At 38.0% G+C, this 16,390-nt stretch overlaps 1 protein-coding gene and 1 long non-coding RNA gene across 17 annotated transcripts in view; one reads left to right on the plus strand and one right to left on the minus strand.

Annotated features, from left to right (window-relative positions):
- Nucleotides 1-16,390, plus strand: part of LOC146462223 (uncharacterized) — a 52,970-nt gene that overhangs the window by 1,000 nt on the left and 35,580 nt on the right. For 7 of the 15 annotated variants that reach the window (XR_014857192.1, XR_014857191.1, XR_014857199.1 and 4 more), the window contains exon 2: nt 3,258-3,321. This is a non-coding gene — a long non-coding RNA (uncharacterized LOC146462223). The other 8 variants (XR_014857201.1, XR_014857197.1, XR_014857202.1 and 5 more) reach the window with 4 other exon arrangements.
- On the minus strand, nt 10,591-14,258 carry LOC146462224 (uncharacterized). 2 transcript variants are annotated; one of them, XM_085085961.1, is made up of 4 exons: nt 13,497-14,258; nt 13,027-13,109; nt 12,404-12,623; nt 10,591-11,860 (listed from the first exon to the last, which is right to left on the minus strand). In XM_085085961.1, exons 1-4 carry the CDS (start codon nt 13,714-13,716, stop codon nt 11,739-11,741), a joined length of 645 nt encoding a protein of 214 aa, XP_084942087.1. In that variant the 5' UTR covers nt 13,717-14,258; the 3' UTR covers nt 10,591-11,738. The 2 variants fall into 2 exon arrangements, with proteins under 2 accessions (XP_084942087.1, XP_084942088.1); XM_085085962.1 differs by having other exon boundaries at nt 13,027-13,104; nt 13,497-13,631.

A 16,390-nucleotide genomic window follows, 5' to 3' on the forward strand; every position in this document is an offset into this window, starting at 1 on the left:
AAAATATTTTAACATCGCTTTTTTTGTTTTTAATTTTGGTATCATTTTGAATAGTCAGAACATATGTTGGTATTCTGCTTTGTTAACAATAACCTTACCAGTGCACAGAAACTAGAATAAATTATCTTTGGCTGTGGATGGCTAGGATAGAAATGGATTTCAACCAATTTTTTTCAAGTTCTTCCAATGCGTTTTGGAGAAACTCATGACAGTTTATTCTTCCTAATATATTGTTCACATTCCCTTCTGGCAGAGGTCTCTAATGGCAAGAAGGAGAGAGACCTCTGGCAGCCCCCGATGAATCTTCTGTCGCGCATGCGCTAGTGTTTCCTGGCAACGAGTGACATTTTAGCTGCATGTAACACGAGCTTCGAAACTGGTTTGTGTGAAACAGCAGCCGCAGTAAGGGCGATACTGTATTTGAAGCATGCCAGCTAACATGATGATTTGGTGGAGTTTGGTCATATGTTTATTTGTCGCAATTTTCTATTTTTTGATCTCACAGGTCATTTCTTCATTATGAATTCTGTGGTTTTCAGCCGTTTAGTTGACCTAAAGGAGGAAAATTCGGGTATCCCACAATGCGTTGCTTCCAACTATATTATCAACTCGATGTTGATACGTGATCTCCCATTTGAGATGGGGCTTCTCAGAGTGAACGCTGATCTGCTCTCTCCGTCGCCATTGCTTTACGTGAATTGCTTAGATTTAGACAGTCAGAGTTATGTCAATTCGTCAAACTTAGCCTGTTGTCGGTTTCTAACGGTCATGGGACACGTTAGTTTTCCAAAAGACTTACGAGAGTGGCTTCTTTGCTTGTTTGTGCAATCAGAAACATTGAACGGCCGCTTGCCACTCGACTCTTCTTCGACTTCTTCCATGCATTTACCGTTTGCTTGAATATCGACTTAAAAGGAAGCATTTATGTCACCACTTGATGTCCTTACACGAATAGAACCGAACAGAATCGTGCTTAAAGTACTGTTCATTTCGACCAGGAAAACGAGTGATCGTTCAAAAGCAGCATGATGCAGTTGTTTACATGTTTGGCGCCAATTTAGGCAAACTTCAACAAACACAAATTCCTTCAAAACATGGGGACTTAAGGGGACCTTGAATAAAATTCAAAGGAGACACTATTCGAGCAACAACAGGCAAGATTTCACGCTAATGTACCCAGGATTGAACTCGCTAGGGTCAAATTTGGGTCAAGCATTAGTGAGCCGCGAACGAACAAAGCGAGTCGATCATGCATACCACTCCAAACAATTGTATGTTTTTTTTTATTCTTAGGCAAATTAGCTGCAAAACTGTAGTGCAAGCTTGAACTTAATTGCCAAAGCAATACACAAAACGATTTAACTTACATTCTCAGATCCTGAATAAGGAAAAATAGCCACTTAAAATTCAGTCGATTTCGGACTGCGTGCTCGCCTTTGCATCGATACTTGACACCTTCTGGTCGATAATTTTTCGCGGAGACTCATGGGATACCTGATTTCTCCTCCTTTACTTGACCTGTTGCAAAGATAGCTGGTAACATTTACGTGAATTGACGGTAAAAATAACCGGTTACTACCTGCTAACAAGATCCCTAGTGAAAATGTCTTCCTGGTTTTTAAGCTTGCGTGTAAACTGACAGACTAGAAACAAAAAAAACATTTCAAATAAGACATTCTCTGTAGTAGTTTTATAAACTGGAATATTGCTGCTTGTGTCTGCAAAGATAACTGAGGTTGTAAATTTAATTCAATTAGTTTGCGCAAAACAAGTCCCCTGCTCCAAAGTTCATGCATTCCCCGATGGCGGTGAATTCCTATTTGCATTTGACTTTGAAAGAATGCACTCCTCCTACTACAGATTGCAGTCGAAATTCTATGGACAGTTGATCAGTGTATAAATGGATTCCGGGATGAAAGGATCCCGTGCATATTTTGCAGGGGCAGATGACATCACCAACTAGTCGAAGGAAAGACCCTGGAATCAAGATCATTGAATGCACTCCCTGATCTTTGATTATTGTCCTTGAAAATATAAACTTTCTTCTGGATTTTCCTGCATTTCCTTTGTGAAATTCCCTACAAACCCACACAAAGGTTTCAAATAATTTGCTCTAGTTAGGGCTCAATTTTGACAAATATACACTGTAGGACAAATATGCAAGGGGCAAAGAATTTGCCTTTGTAACCCCTACCTTTTTTTGCTCTTAAATAAATTTCCTGGTGGGGTTCTATCTGCTGTTAATCCAAGGCTGAAAGGCATTAGTTTACTAGTGAGGGTTTGAGGGCACAGTTTTGTTTTTGATTATTACATTTTGGGTGCTTACAACGGATTGGCAGAAAGAAAACAAGAGGAAACTGGCTTTTGATGTGTACCAGCGCATAAGTAAAACTGTATGGAGCCATGCACCTTAAATTTGAAAGCTAGCATCTCCCTTCAACTCATGTCAAAATTGACTGGTTGCATTCTGACTTTCTGTTACAATTAAATGTTTCATTCTGAAAACCATTCAACCCATCTTTGAACTGGGTATGACATGTGACCATGTGACAGTGTTAAGCTTAAGAGAGCACTTTGCAGTTACTGACTGCAACTATAGCCATAGGTTGTACAACAGCTATGCTCCTACTGGCAGAAAAAATCATCTTCAACAGAAACGTGATTTGTCAAATTGTCATGTCTCCCTACATGCAATGAAGAAACTTAATATATACATGTGTGAACATGAATATATGAAACATATTTTGAACTATACATGTTTGCATTTCCCAGATCTTGCTCCTTTCTTACCTTGATTATCTCAGCATTAAAGATTAGAAAGTGATCATTGCATTCAGGTTATTTCAGGTTTCTGTGTCATCTTTCAGCAATGTATTTTCTCAAATGCTGACATTTTGGAATGAATGCAGTGCATTCTGGAATGGGTGTATCATTTTGACAATGTTTATCATTTAAACAACCACGGGAAGTAGCCTTGATTATCGTGAGAGATATGAGGTCTGTCCAGGCATTATGTCAAATGGATTGTTTGTAGTCATGTGTGATATCCTGCTCCAGGTATTGTGTAGCATTTGACTTATACAATTACCCTTTAATGCTTGAACCCTTGTTTTGATTGATCCAGGTGATTTGAACGTTACGAATCAACTATATACAAAGCAGATGGAAGAAAAATGTTTTGGCTCCTTGGCTTGCAGACTTTCTGAACATCACTTTTCACTTTTTTTTGTTTAACATATGTGTTTATTTCCTTTTAGGTTTATAGACGACAGTGACAATACAGGTTGCCTTTTAGATGTCACTTCATGGACCTGTAGGTAGGTAAGTGTATCTCTATAGGAACAGAAACATGATACGTATGTGTATGGTGTATATGGTGCTTTAACCCTTTAACCTCTAATGCCAAAGAGCAAATTCTCCTATCTTGTCCCCATACTTCTTTTAAATGTACTGGGAGAAGTTATTAAAATATCAAGAAAATTGACCTGGGGTGATCATATCCTTAATTTATGACCTCACTGATTAAATAAGCACTAATATTACAAGGAGAAGGTTGATGCTGATCACCGTTAGGGATTAAAGGGTTAAGTACTTCCTGCCAGGAATTATCAAGAGTACCAAGACGCTCAAAGAATTTTTTGAGGATCTCGATGGCAGATTTCGAGGAAACAATTAATTTCTCGGACCTCAAACAATAAGAGAGAACAGAGGTGATTTTCGCATGGCTCTTGCATGTAGTCTCTTCTTAGTTTGGACTAAAGTTGAAGGTTTTAATAAAGTGTTGTTGTTGTGTGTGACCTCTCACGTGAAAATGTTCCTTATGGTATCCGTTCAAATGAATGGTTGAACCCACAGCATGTGAACGGATGACAAACGGATAGACAAGCTGTTTTAAACGGATACTGTGAACGGCTGAACGGGTTCTGAAAAATTGTGTATCGTTGAAGTCGAACGGTTGAACAGCGAAGGGAAAATTTTAAATGGATGAGGTGAAATGGCTGAAGAAAATTTTTGAATGGCTGCGGTCAAATGGCTGAACGGCTGAAGGAAATTTTTGAACAACAAAAGCTGAACACCTGAACGGCTTTGGAAAATTTCAGTTGAATGGCTAAACTGCTACATAAATTATAAACGACTCGCTGCCATCTGCTGAATAACAATAGTACCGCTAGTATCAAAAACATGTCGAACAAAATTTTATATTAACATGGATCGTCTCTTATCTGAAAACTGATTGAATCAAAAACCTAAAATATATCTAATCCCGTATTGAAAAAATCTAAGTCTTTTGAGAGTAAAGCAAATTCGTTTTCGCGGGGTAGAAACAACAGCCAGTAATAGTCTGGGTTCTCTTTTAACCATTTTTCAAAATTTGTAACACCATTGACTTTGTAAACATCTCATTTTCGAACACTGCAACCATTTGAATCAAATGAGAGCGTTTCCAAGTTATTTTGAGGGGCTTAAGGTGTAAGTGGAAAGGCACTGCTGCTCCCATGGTAATTGAATAACAGACAGCAAGTGTTTAATTTTCCTTCCAAGAAGCACTGTAAATTCCTGCCGTGTTGTTACCTATTGAAACTTGATACACGTAAACAATTTTGGTTGCCTAGCACGTGTCCAAAATCTCGCTGATGTTTTCAGCATTGTCGTTTCTTTTATGTCCAAAGGACGGTTTCTGTTGACATTTTATAACGTCAGAACGGGCTTAACATTTTGCTAAATTTGCTATTTTGGATTTATTGAACGTAAATACAGAAATACGTTAACCCTTTGGTTATCAAGTTGCGTGACCTCAGTCAACCCCCTGGTCCCAAGTTAATTTACCTTCCCCATAAGAACAATGGAGTGACATTACTTTTTCTTGAAATATCTCTGTTCCAGTTAGTTTAATGACAAAACATTTAAGACAAAAGTGAAACAGCAGTAATCAAAGTTTTATTTGGTATATAGTTTACTGTACAACGGAGACTAATAAAGGTAAAATGAACACTTAAAATTACAATATTTCAAATTTCGCGCCATTACTTTAGGACCAATCTGAATGTAATCTACATATATGGTTACTTGGAGAATTATTTGGAGCTCCTGGTACGCTTTATGACTTTTAAAACACGCTTTGATAATGTCTTTTACCACTGCAACTTAAAAATGGAATTCAAGCGTTGTTTTGATGCCATTCAGCGAAACAATCGCCTTTGCAAAGAATAACTTCACACTTCTTGGACCCGTAACATGACTCTCGCGGTCGCTGCGCTTCATTCGCTCTGTTTGCTCGCTTCAATCTCTTTGCCCTTTCCCTACAATTTACACATTGCTTTTTGGACTTAGAAAGCTTAAAATAGGTATGTTTAACCGGAGTGGAGGAAGGGCCGGATCGTGGTCTTCCGATTTTACGCCTTCCAGTAAAGTCGCCAATGAGTAGTTTGCTAAGTGCAAGTCGAAACTCAAGATGGCTCATGACTTTCTCTGCTCCTGATACAGACTCTTTGTAAAATATGTAAGCATTTATTATAGATGTATCAAGAAAAAACCAGAAAAGATATTTCCACCATTTCACAGACTTAACAGTTACATTGTAATAATTTCGCGCTTGATCATGAGAGTCCACACCGCCCATGAATTTGTTGTACCCTTCGATGGCCTTTGGTTTGTTTATAGTTATTGTTTCATAACCCCCACTACGCCCGCCACGTTTTCGTTTTCGTTCGATCCTAGAAAATTGATTTGTCCTGTACTGGGTGCTTAGCAAGGCAACATTTTTTGCTTTAGCTTTATCTCGCCATATGGTACAAACTAAGTTTCCATGTCTGGCGAATTTGGAGTCCCCCTGGTTTGCGAGTTTCACTCCTTTCAACGAAGGAGGAAATCCCTTACGATTTTCACGCACCGTTCCACAACAATATATTTTCTCTCTGAGAAGAGATAGAGAAAGATCAATGCTAGTAAAAAAGTTGTCCATGAAAACGAAGTAATTTTTTCCTACTAGACAACGAGTAAGATTAGTAACAACACGCGCACCTAAACCCTGCTGCGGTGTTTCTGTCTGACCTTCCCCAGCTGATGTTTGTGTGTCGTCTTTTCCCGTGTAAATTTCAAATTGGCTGAGATAGCCATTGTGCGGATCACAACGACACCAAATTTTAATACCCCTTTTGCAAGGTTTCATTGGCATGTATTGTAAAAACTTAACCCTACCCTTATATTTCACCATTGCTTCATCTATTGACTGTTCGCGGTGCGGATTGTACATTTCTTGAAATGTTTGTGATAGAGTGTCAGTTAGCGGCTTGATTCTGTAAAGTTTGTAATCGGGATGTTCTCTGGCTGGGACTTCAGTAGGAGAAGACACATGTAAATACTTGAGAAGTTGAAAAAAGCGGTTTCTTGAAAATACTGATGCCACTGCCACCTGGTAAATCCTTGGGTCAGCGCTAAAGTACATAGAGACTTTTGGTAACTTTACTATTCCCATAAAAACAACGACACCGAGGAAAGCCATCATTTCTTCAGCATTGGTATCCAACCAGTTTTCCCTCATGTCTTCAGAATCGAGAATTGTCTCCCTGGCGTAATTGTTCGTATTGTTTACAATTGTAGTGATCAAGTCTGCTGTAAATAACAACTTGAAATAATCGAGTGCTGTTGCGGCACGCGGCAATTGAACTGACGGGCCCACCTGTTCTGTGAATGAGGGAACTTCGACTTCACTATCGTCGTCGTTCGACCATGCAATATCATTGAGGCTAATATCGCATGAAGCAGAGTCTTCATCGGCCAATAAATCTTCAAAATCGGAGTCATCTTCTTCAAACTGCCTTTCGATTTCCTCCGCTTCTGCACGAGTGAAACCATTGAACTGCTCTTCGTCATCTTCATCGTCAAAAATCATGTCAAGAATTTCTTCTCCCAGTGATACGTTATAGTTACAAGCCATAATTTTTTTGATGACTCCAAAAAGGCGAAAATTGAAAACTGTCAGCTGAGTGAGCGGATTTGTCTCAGGACTAGATAAACACACAGAGTAAACTCTTCAACAACTAGAGTTTATTTAGCAAGAAACCAAAATTTATACACTTTGAAAACATGCAAACGTTTCGCGTGAGGAAATGACGATACCTTCAATTCATTCTTGAAGCATGAATCAAAAGACACTCCTAAAATGAGCGAGCACGTTTGGCGAAAATGCTCGAGGCTCGATTGCTTACCTACGTAAAGGAATGTCCAACTACGCAGCACGTTCACAACAATAAGTCTTGCCTTTTGCCGTTAAATCTTTCCTATATCTCAACTCTTCAACCAGAAGCATTCTTCAAAATTACAACGCTTCACTTAAACAACAAACAGCGATTTTCAATGGGAAAATTCAACGTGAAAACTTCGAGCTTGCCTTTCGCAATGTATGAGAAAATTCTAGCTTGAAACCTGAGAAACACGTTGGAATGTGTCAAACAACATTCGTCAGGCCCCGGATGAGAAATTCGCTTTTGAACAGAGAACTCTCTCAAATACGCCAAAAGGCGTATTTGGTACCACGCGGACAGTCACGCAATACGCCAAAAGACGTATTTGGTAACCAAAGGGTTAAGTATTATGGTACTGAGTGGTTGTCGCCTAACATAATTTTGCAAATTTTCAGTGTCTACGCTCCAGGTGCAGTGATCTTATCACTAACACTCGACCCCCAATGAAATTTATTCCGAAGTTTTAGTTTCTTACTTTAACCTTGGCCGTTCACTGGTGACATAGCCTTGGATCTTTAAAGTTAATTGAACAAATTTTTTTTGTAAGGCATATTTATTTGTGAACAACCAAAAATTACCGGTAGTTACAGTCAACCCAGGTCACGCGTGAACGATATTTTTGAAATTTGAATGGAGTATTGAAATTTACTTGTCAGTTTTGAAAATCGCCAACGAGATTTCAGAGTTCCCGTATAAATTTCCTTAGCTTATTGACGGTGTAAAGCTACGAATTTTTCTTTACACTGCAAAATTGAATATTTCAAGAATAACAATTGTTTCCCAAGTATTTTGAATCTTTTTTTTCAGTTAATGCGTCTTTTTCGGAACGATTTCCAGAGAAATGTCCAATATTTCATTCACACGTCGGACATTACAAAGAGAAATTCGAATGTTCATTTCATTCTTGGAAATACTGTTCACGCGTGACCTGGGTTGACTGTAATTAATGATGTCCTTCTACATGCCTATGCCTGAATATGCAATGTATGTGCCTGTTGTCAGTGCTGCGATAACAATTACATGCCGTTCCTTTCTATTCGTTTTTCTTTTGGTTTGCCTGATGTACTCTTGACTGATTGCAGTTGTACAGTGCAAAGACTATTTATTGTGATGAATGGCATGTGAACTGTTTTGGATTGGTAGCCCAATTTTTTTGGAAGAGATGGTTCCAGCCATTTGCACGGTTGACAATTTTTTTGAATGGACAGGTCAAGCCATTCAGACAGCTTACAATTTTTTTGGAATGGGTAGCTCAAACCGTTCCCACAGCATCCCATCTTGTTTGAATGGCAGAAGAACAGCTTACATACAGCTATCCGTTTCAAAACGGCATACTGTAAGGATTATTTTCGCGCGAGAGGTCACAAATCAGTGACAGTGAGTCTGTTTTGGCACATTTCTTCCTTCCACGTATTATTTAAGGTTACCATTGACCTTTAGGGGTGTCTCCCGTCCAAACGATGTAGCATGTGCAGTTTAAACTGTAGATAATTACTAAACCCCATACAAAATTAAAGCTTATAGAGCTGGCTATCAAACTAAACCAAGAATTTTGAAATGAAATGAAATGTCGAAATTTTTATGACCTCTAAATGCAAGCGTCCAAATCACCTTTTGAAAGTTACAAGTCAAAGCGCATTTTGTTTTTCGCTTATTTAATTTGCCCCTCAGTTTCCGGACCCAAAGCGCTAAAAAAAGGTGTCTGCGTTTTGCCATATTCAATTGCAATGAAAAGTTACAGAACATGTTCAAAATAGGATTTAAAAAATGTGGAGTGATCGTACATAAATCTCTCTCGAAAATAAATATTTCAAAAGAAAAAATTTGCTTACTTTTTTTTGTTGCTTATATGTTCAACTAGCTACTGTTTAAATTTGAAGTCAAACAAACAAATTCCCTTTGAGTTTTAGCTCCTTAAAGTGTCCCCTTCAAGTGAAAAAATTGATTTAAGAAAACAGCGCTTAAAATTCGACAGTTCATTTTATTTCAAATTTCTTGGTATAGTTTGATAGCCAGCTCTATAACCTTTTAGGTATCTACAGTTTAAACCAATGCGCTACATCGCTTGGACGTGAGCCGCACATCGAAAGGTATACAGTAACCCTAACACATCCGTTCATTGTTGTCTTGAAATTCAAACATGCTTAAATTTTTCATATGCTACATCAATTCTTTTTAATCAAACTTCAAACTCAATGAAGCGAACTAAACTACAAGATTGCAGCTTTTTCGGGGAATGTAACACAATCGCTCCTTATTTATCTTCGCTTCACAAGCAGTACACTGCACAAGATTATACGAATGATTGTCAAATGAAAACTTCAATAAAAGCATTTCCTCATTTAAAAACACACAACATTTCACTGGAATTCAGAAAGGAACCGGGGAAACTTCAAAGTTGCTTGCCTTTGAACAGACTTTGAAAACTGCTGTGAATGTTTACATCTTTAGCGTAGCGTTAGAAATTTTCATAAATAATAATTATCCAGATCATCTCAAAATGCAATGTCACATTTTCTGTCAACTAATTTCGGTTTCTAACCGTGTCTTCCTCTGACAGATGACTGGATTACTTGTTCACTAAACCCAGTGTTAACAGTAAAGGAAGTGAAACTACAACATTACGACTTTTTCGGCCACAGTTTTCACAAGCTGAGAATGTAAACACCCGTGTTTACTCACTAAACCAGAACGTGGCATATAATTATGCTTGGCTTTCAAATCTTCAAATCAAAACTTCCACGTAAGAAGTGAAAAATTGATAATTTTTAAAAGAAGGATGTAGGAATTATTTTCTTTACCATTAAAGAGAAGACACATCACTGTATTCAAAACATGCATGTCATTTCTGTTTTCGCCCTTCTGCACTCTGCAGGGGGTCTGCCACCCAATGGGTCACATAAACAAGGAACACATGGGAGGCACAGGTGCAACTTAAAGACAGGTTGCCAAGAGATCACAATCAATCCAGTCCACTGAAACTGTGATATGATTAGACATTTAATCACATGAGAAAAATATTTGTTGGTTTTCAATAGTTTTTCCCCATTTTTGGTTTGTTGAAAACATTTAAGTCAATGAGTAATGACTGTAACAAAAACTTCACTTTTTTGTCTGTGTTAGAGAGGATTTAAGTCTTTAATCAAAATAACTTTTTATTTCTTGTATGCCTTTTAATCATAGAAACTATTTCAAAGATATGTAATGTCCTTAACAATACAAGTCTCAAAGGAAAAATGAAATATAAATATTTTTAAGTGTACTTATATAAATATATGAGACTTAAAGTTCTCCAAAGGTGACAGAACCAACTGAGTTCTATAACAGATCCACAATGTATAAATTCCCTTACCAAAGCTGGTGATATGGGACATACATGGCCCAGGTATGGGAATGGTATGGGACATAATATGGCCTATATAGGGAGATGATATGGTTTTGATATGGGTTATGCTCTTCCATATTAAACCCATAGAAGCTCACTGTTGCCATTCATTTCCCAATCTATTGTCTTAATCTATGGGATTGCTACGTATTTCGTAATAATCCATACAATCTCCATAGTATGGGAATGGTATGGTCCGGGCCCATAGGATTCCCATAACATTACCTCATGGTTTTGGCATGGGTCAGTCCCATATCAATACCATATGATGTTCAGCCCCCTTCTATGGGATTGCTACGTATTTCGTAATAATCCATACAATCTCCATAGTATGGGTATGGTATGCCCCCATAGGATTCCCATGACATCATCATTGTGTGGCATGGGTCAGTCCCATATTGAAACCATATGATGCTTATGCAGCCAGGCCCTTTGATGGGACTGTTATGCGTATTTTGTAAAAAAAACCCATACAATCCCCATAGTATGGGAATGGTATGGTCTCATGGCACCCATACTTATATATAGTATTGGTACAGAAAAGTCCCATATCGAAGCCATATTATCCTTGACTAACCAGCTAGTCTACAGAAATGCTGTGTATTTCACTAAAAATGTATGGTTTCTAATTAAAACCACTTCATACGGCAGTACCATGCAAACTTTGAATTTTGGTCCCATATCAATCTCTAATGGACAGAACAAAATGCACACCCAGAAGTTTACACCTCAGGAATCCATGCATCCATGGCAATTAATAAGGACCCCTCAAAAACTAGTGACAGGGTTTTCCTAAAAATTTTGCTCCTAAGTGCAATGGGATGTATCATTCATTTGTTTCCCTTAGGTGTACCCAAACATTTTTTCAATTCACCACGGTTTGGTACTTTTTCTTATATCTTTAATGTACATGTTAGTTACCATTTTAAATATTACAAAGGGAATATAATGAAAATATGCTGTACAAAAAGTGGTGGAATTAGAAACCTAAATGGATTATGTAACTGTCAACTGTGTCCATAGTGAGACTCCAAGATAAAATCCTTTGATGGCTAAATAAAATTACATATAACAAAACACCATACATGGTAAAACACAAAAATAATTGTTCATTCTTGGCGATTAACACGGAGTCTTGGGGGTCGCCTGGCCTCAACACATTTCATGTTGATTTTCTGTACAATCTGACTTGGCACAGGGGACTCTGCTGAATACTTTGAACAAACTTTGCCTGCATGAAAACAAAAGAAGATTATTAGTTTATAGTGAAGAGTATCCTTCCATTTAACAATATTAGGCCAAACGTACTGTCTCTTGACATAACCATTTCAATTTCTGATGAAAAGTATTACTATGACATCCAACCTTTTCACTAGCTGTGAGTGAAAGCAATTATTTCCCCTTTTCCCCACATTTTTTTTTGTTGTTGTCATATTTACCAATGCAACCAACCAGATTTGAGATCCAGTTATTCTAAGCCTGATTAAGTTTATCCTGGATTAACTTGACCTTTGATTCAAGTATAACTATACTAATCAATGAAAATACTCCCAAACGATTTTTGTCCCTCAGTTTTGACTGAGACGTTTCTTTAGATTTACCTTAAAATTAAGCTTTAAAACCATTTTTAATGAGCAAATTGAAAACCTCAATGGACTTTTAATCATGGATTAGCATTAATTGGTTATTGGATAACCGGGCTTCAGGTCTCTAAAATGTGGCTTTTATATTTTTCTTAGTTTCACTGTAAGTAGTAAGTAAAATTTCAATGTACCAATGAGAGCTTGGACAATCAGGGTGTTCAAAGGCTGGTGGTTGCTGCTGTTTTTGCTCTCTTTTTCATTTCCTTTTGCACAGGAGATAGCAAGTGTATCTTTTGAGAAGAACATGTCTATTGCAGCATTGATGTAAGCAGGCCAACTCTTGAAGGCTGAACAATAAGCCCGCTGGTGCGGGTACCAGAAAACTCCAGAGCCCTCCATTACTTCTACCATCTGTAATAAATATTACAAAAATGTTCAAAAAGTCAGTAAAGCTAGATGTAATCTGTCATTTCTTATGGGACTATGACCAAGGCTGCTGCCTGACAGAAGCCCAGTAACCTAGGGCACCCAAGAAAATGATCTTGGTGCCTACATTTTTCCCAACAACACCTATCACTTCACGTGTTGGGCTCCTAACCTCTTGGCTTTTGGCCTTGTGGGCTCCATGAAATTTTTCTTGGGCAACAGCCTTGATGCCCCAGACAAATTCTTCCTCACAAGATCAAGGAAAAGGAAGTTCTTTGTTTAAATAAACGTGAAACACCCATTTTTGTGGAAAATGATTCTCCCCTTATGTGTAGTACTTTGTCCCCGTGAATAGAATACTTCTGACAAGTACTGGTAAGTATATTACCTTGAATTCTTCAGCCAATGTTCTGTCCAAAACCCCAGGCACAGGTCTGCTGTTGACCACTTGCTCAGTTGTCTTTGCCTTTACTGTGACATGAAATGAACATGTACATAGAATCAGCAGTTCCCTTTAATTCATTCTATTATTATCAAATTTTGGGCATGCATCTTCAGCAAGAGAATTTTTAAAGATTTTTGTGTAGGTCTAGTCGTCGATTTTTTTAAATTTGTACAATTTACTCTATAAACTTAATCAGTTTATTTTTCAAAGTAGGTTTCTCTAACATACATTTTAAAAGAACTGATTGATTCATGATTTAATTTGGACTACAACTTTGTATGAACAAAGTTAGTTAATGAAGCATTAGGGACATTACAAATGTAGGCAAACAACTTCAGCCCTACAAACTTCCATGACACATGCTGATCATCAACCTTCGACTCTAAGTTAGGATATAGTGAAACAGAACTTACAAGCTATGTTAAGTCTGCGGTGGGTTTTCTCCAGTCGTTTCCTTAGTGCCTCATTCTCCAGCTTTTGTTCCTTGCAGCAGCTGCGACAGGAACCACTTGGAATTTCACAGCCTTTACCAAAGTTGGCCGGATCTTTATCATCACTGCTTTCATCACTAACATGCTGAAAATGCAATCCTCTCCTTGGTTCAGTGGCATTCTTTGTTTTCCTGGATATCATGGGGGTATTATCTGCTTTCTGCTGGGTTGTCGCTGCTTCTGGGACACTGGTAGAACAGTTTGTACTTGTTTTCAGTTGGTCAGTCTGTGTTGGTGATCTGTCAGAAAGTAGAACTGTTTCAGCAGGAGTAAGTTGTGCTGATGAATGGCATGAAGCAACACTGGGACAGTACACATCATTGTGTAGTGGAGTAGAAGACCTGATGGGGTTGCTTGGCCGTGTTGTTGAAGTCAGCTGAGTTGATAATTGGCAGGAAGGAGTTGAACTTGCTTGGCGAACTGGTTCAGGTGTGAAGATTGGAGGTGGAGTCCTAGCTGTTGAAGTCGGCCATGCTCTTGAAGTTGGCTGAGTTGATGACTGGCAGGCAGGATTGGAATTAGCCTAATGAACTGGTTCAGGTGTGAAGATTGGAGGTGGAGTCCCAGCTGTTGAAGTCGGCCGTGCTCTTGAAGTTGGCTGAGTTAATGACTGGCAGGCAGGATTGGAATTAGCTTGGCGAATTGGTTCAGGTGTGAAGATTGGAGGTGGAGTGACAGCTATAATGTCAGAATCTGTGTCATCACTGGAGGAGGCAGCCCACCGGGATCTTGCTTGCCCAGTCAATCACATAGTTCCTCTTTGCAAGCCAAAGGAGAACATACTTGACATAGTCAATATTCAAGAAATCATAGATGTTTGTGTTTACATTAAGTTTACTGACAGCGATATAGGTTATGCGGCACATTTTCCAAATCATCTTGAAAAAGACTGAGTTTTCACTAGAATATATTTTCAAATCGACTGCATAAGGACCTGTAACTTGATATAATCTGTCAAAGGACCAACACTGACTGAAAGTTATGATATTGTGAAATTATAAAGTGATCTTGTTCTGTTATTTAAATATAGGCTGTATTCATTTTTTTTTTTGGTTATGTTTTTAAATTTTGACAAGCTTTTCATCTCATGATGTGCAGGCTATAAATTAAAGGAATAAGTTGCCATTAAAAAAGTGAAGATCCATATGTGCTAATTAAGCAACTTCAGTCTTCCCTCAGTAGGTTAGCACAAAATTAATGCAATGCTGATACAGCAACTAAATGACTGAGGATTACAAAGTTTCCAGAAACTTTTGCAATGGGTATCAGAGTTAGCCAAATTAAGCAGTGATCTGAAGCAATTTTTGAAAAGCTCCATGCAAAGTAGGCGACTACTGGAGTTCTAATAAGTGTTGTAAAAAGCCTACCGATGAAACTACTGGGGGTACTGAACAGGTGTACAGTTCAGGTCAGAATTATGGGAAATGAGAGGGTGTGATTTTTCAAATAAGAGTGATGAAGTACAGCCTGATCATAAGATTTTCAAGTAGCTAGATTTGACATAGGAGACAAAATCTGCAATATAAGATGCTAATTAAGTAAAAATTATACTTCCATGTTATTTTAGAGAAAGTTATTTGGTAGCAGATTTGGCAGTTTAGCTTGGTGTTTTTTTAACCAGGGTTATATATGTTCATGAAGATATTTTTGTTCCTTAATTTACATTAAATTGAGAACAAAGAATGTTACTGTGAATGGCAACTTTCCTGTCTATTCTTGTTAGTAGTAAATTCCACTTTATGTCACAACACTACATGAATGTGTTCATGTGCCTTCAAGAACAAGTAGGAGTTTTCACCCAAATGACGGCACTTGAAGAAAACTTGCAGTTTCAGCCCGTCAAACTTTCCTCCAGTAATGCTTTTTTGCATAAGCCATTTATTGCCAAGATTTAGTTTTTCTTCAGTTGGTCATTTGATAATGGACTGTACACATATAAAAAGAAAAAAAATTAAAGAACTTTAATTCCCAAAGAGTTTCCATAGAGCTATCATATGGAAAATCTATGGGTAGCAAAAAACAAACTTTAAACTTATTAACATACCTGACAACCTGCCTATCCCCATAGAGTTTCCATATAGCTATCATATGGAAAACCTATGGGTGGCAAAAACTAAACTGACAACCTGTTTAGCCCCATAGAGTTTCCATAGATGTTCCCTGTCAGCTGGTATGGAAATTCTATGGAACATTGGGCTCTCAACAAGCCATATCATTTCCATAGATAAGGTAGAGTGTGGTCATGTCCCACTGCTATGGAATATCTATGGGTATTGATTTCCCATAGCTTTACCATACATTGGCTAGCATGGGATTTTCTTCCCATATGATTTCCATAGCTCAAAGTTTCACCAAAACAGACCCCATATCAGTTCCATATCATCCCCCAACCTTTCCATACCTTTCCCATATATGGGACAGATATGGCCCAGTCTTTGCCATATCATTCCCATAGTTTTGCTTTGGTAAGGGAATAATGCTAAAGCTTAACAAAAGTATCAGATTTGCATAAAATGAAATACAAACAAGTAAACATATTCTTCTTAAGAGATCGGAGTTGTTTTAAAAACTGATCAGCAGTGTAGCATCTTGATGAAAATGTCTTTGCTTTTTAATTTCTTAAAACGTTTTTTCAATGTTTTGCTGTTTTGGAACAGCAAATTGGCCAGCACTGTCCATGGTGACAGGGCCATAAAACACACAAGAGATGTGAACATCATCAGGGTCATCCCGGCTGGGCCAGTCAAAACCCTTTGCACCCACTCCATAGAGGAACTTGAATTTTACAAAGCTATTGGCTTGACTGAGTCAATTGT

The sequence above is a fragment of the Pavona decussata genome, unplaced genomic scaffold, assembly GCF_977016875.1.
Source record: "Pavona decussata unplaced genomic scaffold, jaPavDecu1.1 SCAFFOLD_190, whole genome shotgun sequence".
Taxonomy (NCBI): Eukaryota; Metazoa; Cnidaria; class Anthozoa; order Scleractinia; family Agariciidae; genus Pavona; species Pavona decussata.

Coding starts and splice junctions, on each gene's coding strand:
- LOC146462224 (XM_085085961.1), bottom strand. CDS start 13,716: ATGATATCCAGGAAAACAAAGAATGCCACTGAACCAAGGAGAGGATTG. Junction 12,624..13,026: donor CATTGGCTGAAGAATTCAAG/GTAATATACTTA, acceptor TATTTATTACAG/ATGGTAGAAGTAATGGAGGG. Junction 11,861..12,403: donor GATTGTCCAAGCTCTCATTG/GTACATTGAAAT, acceptor GTTTTCATGCAG/GCAAAGTTTGTTCAAAGTAT.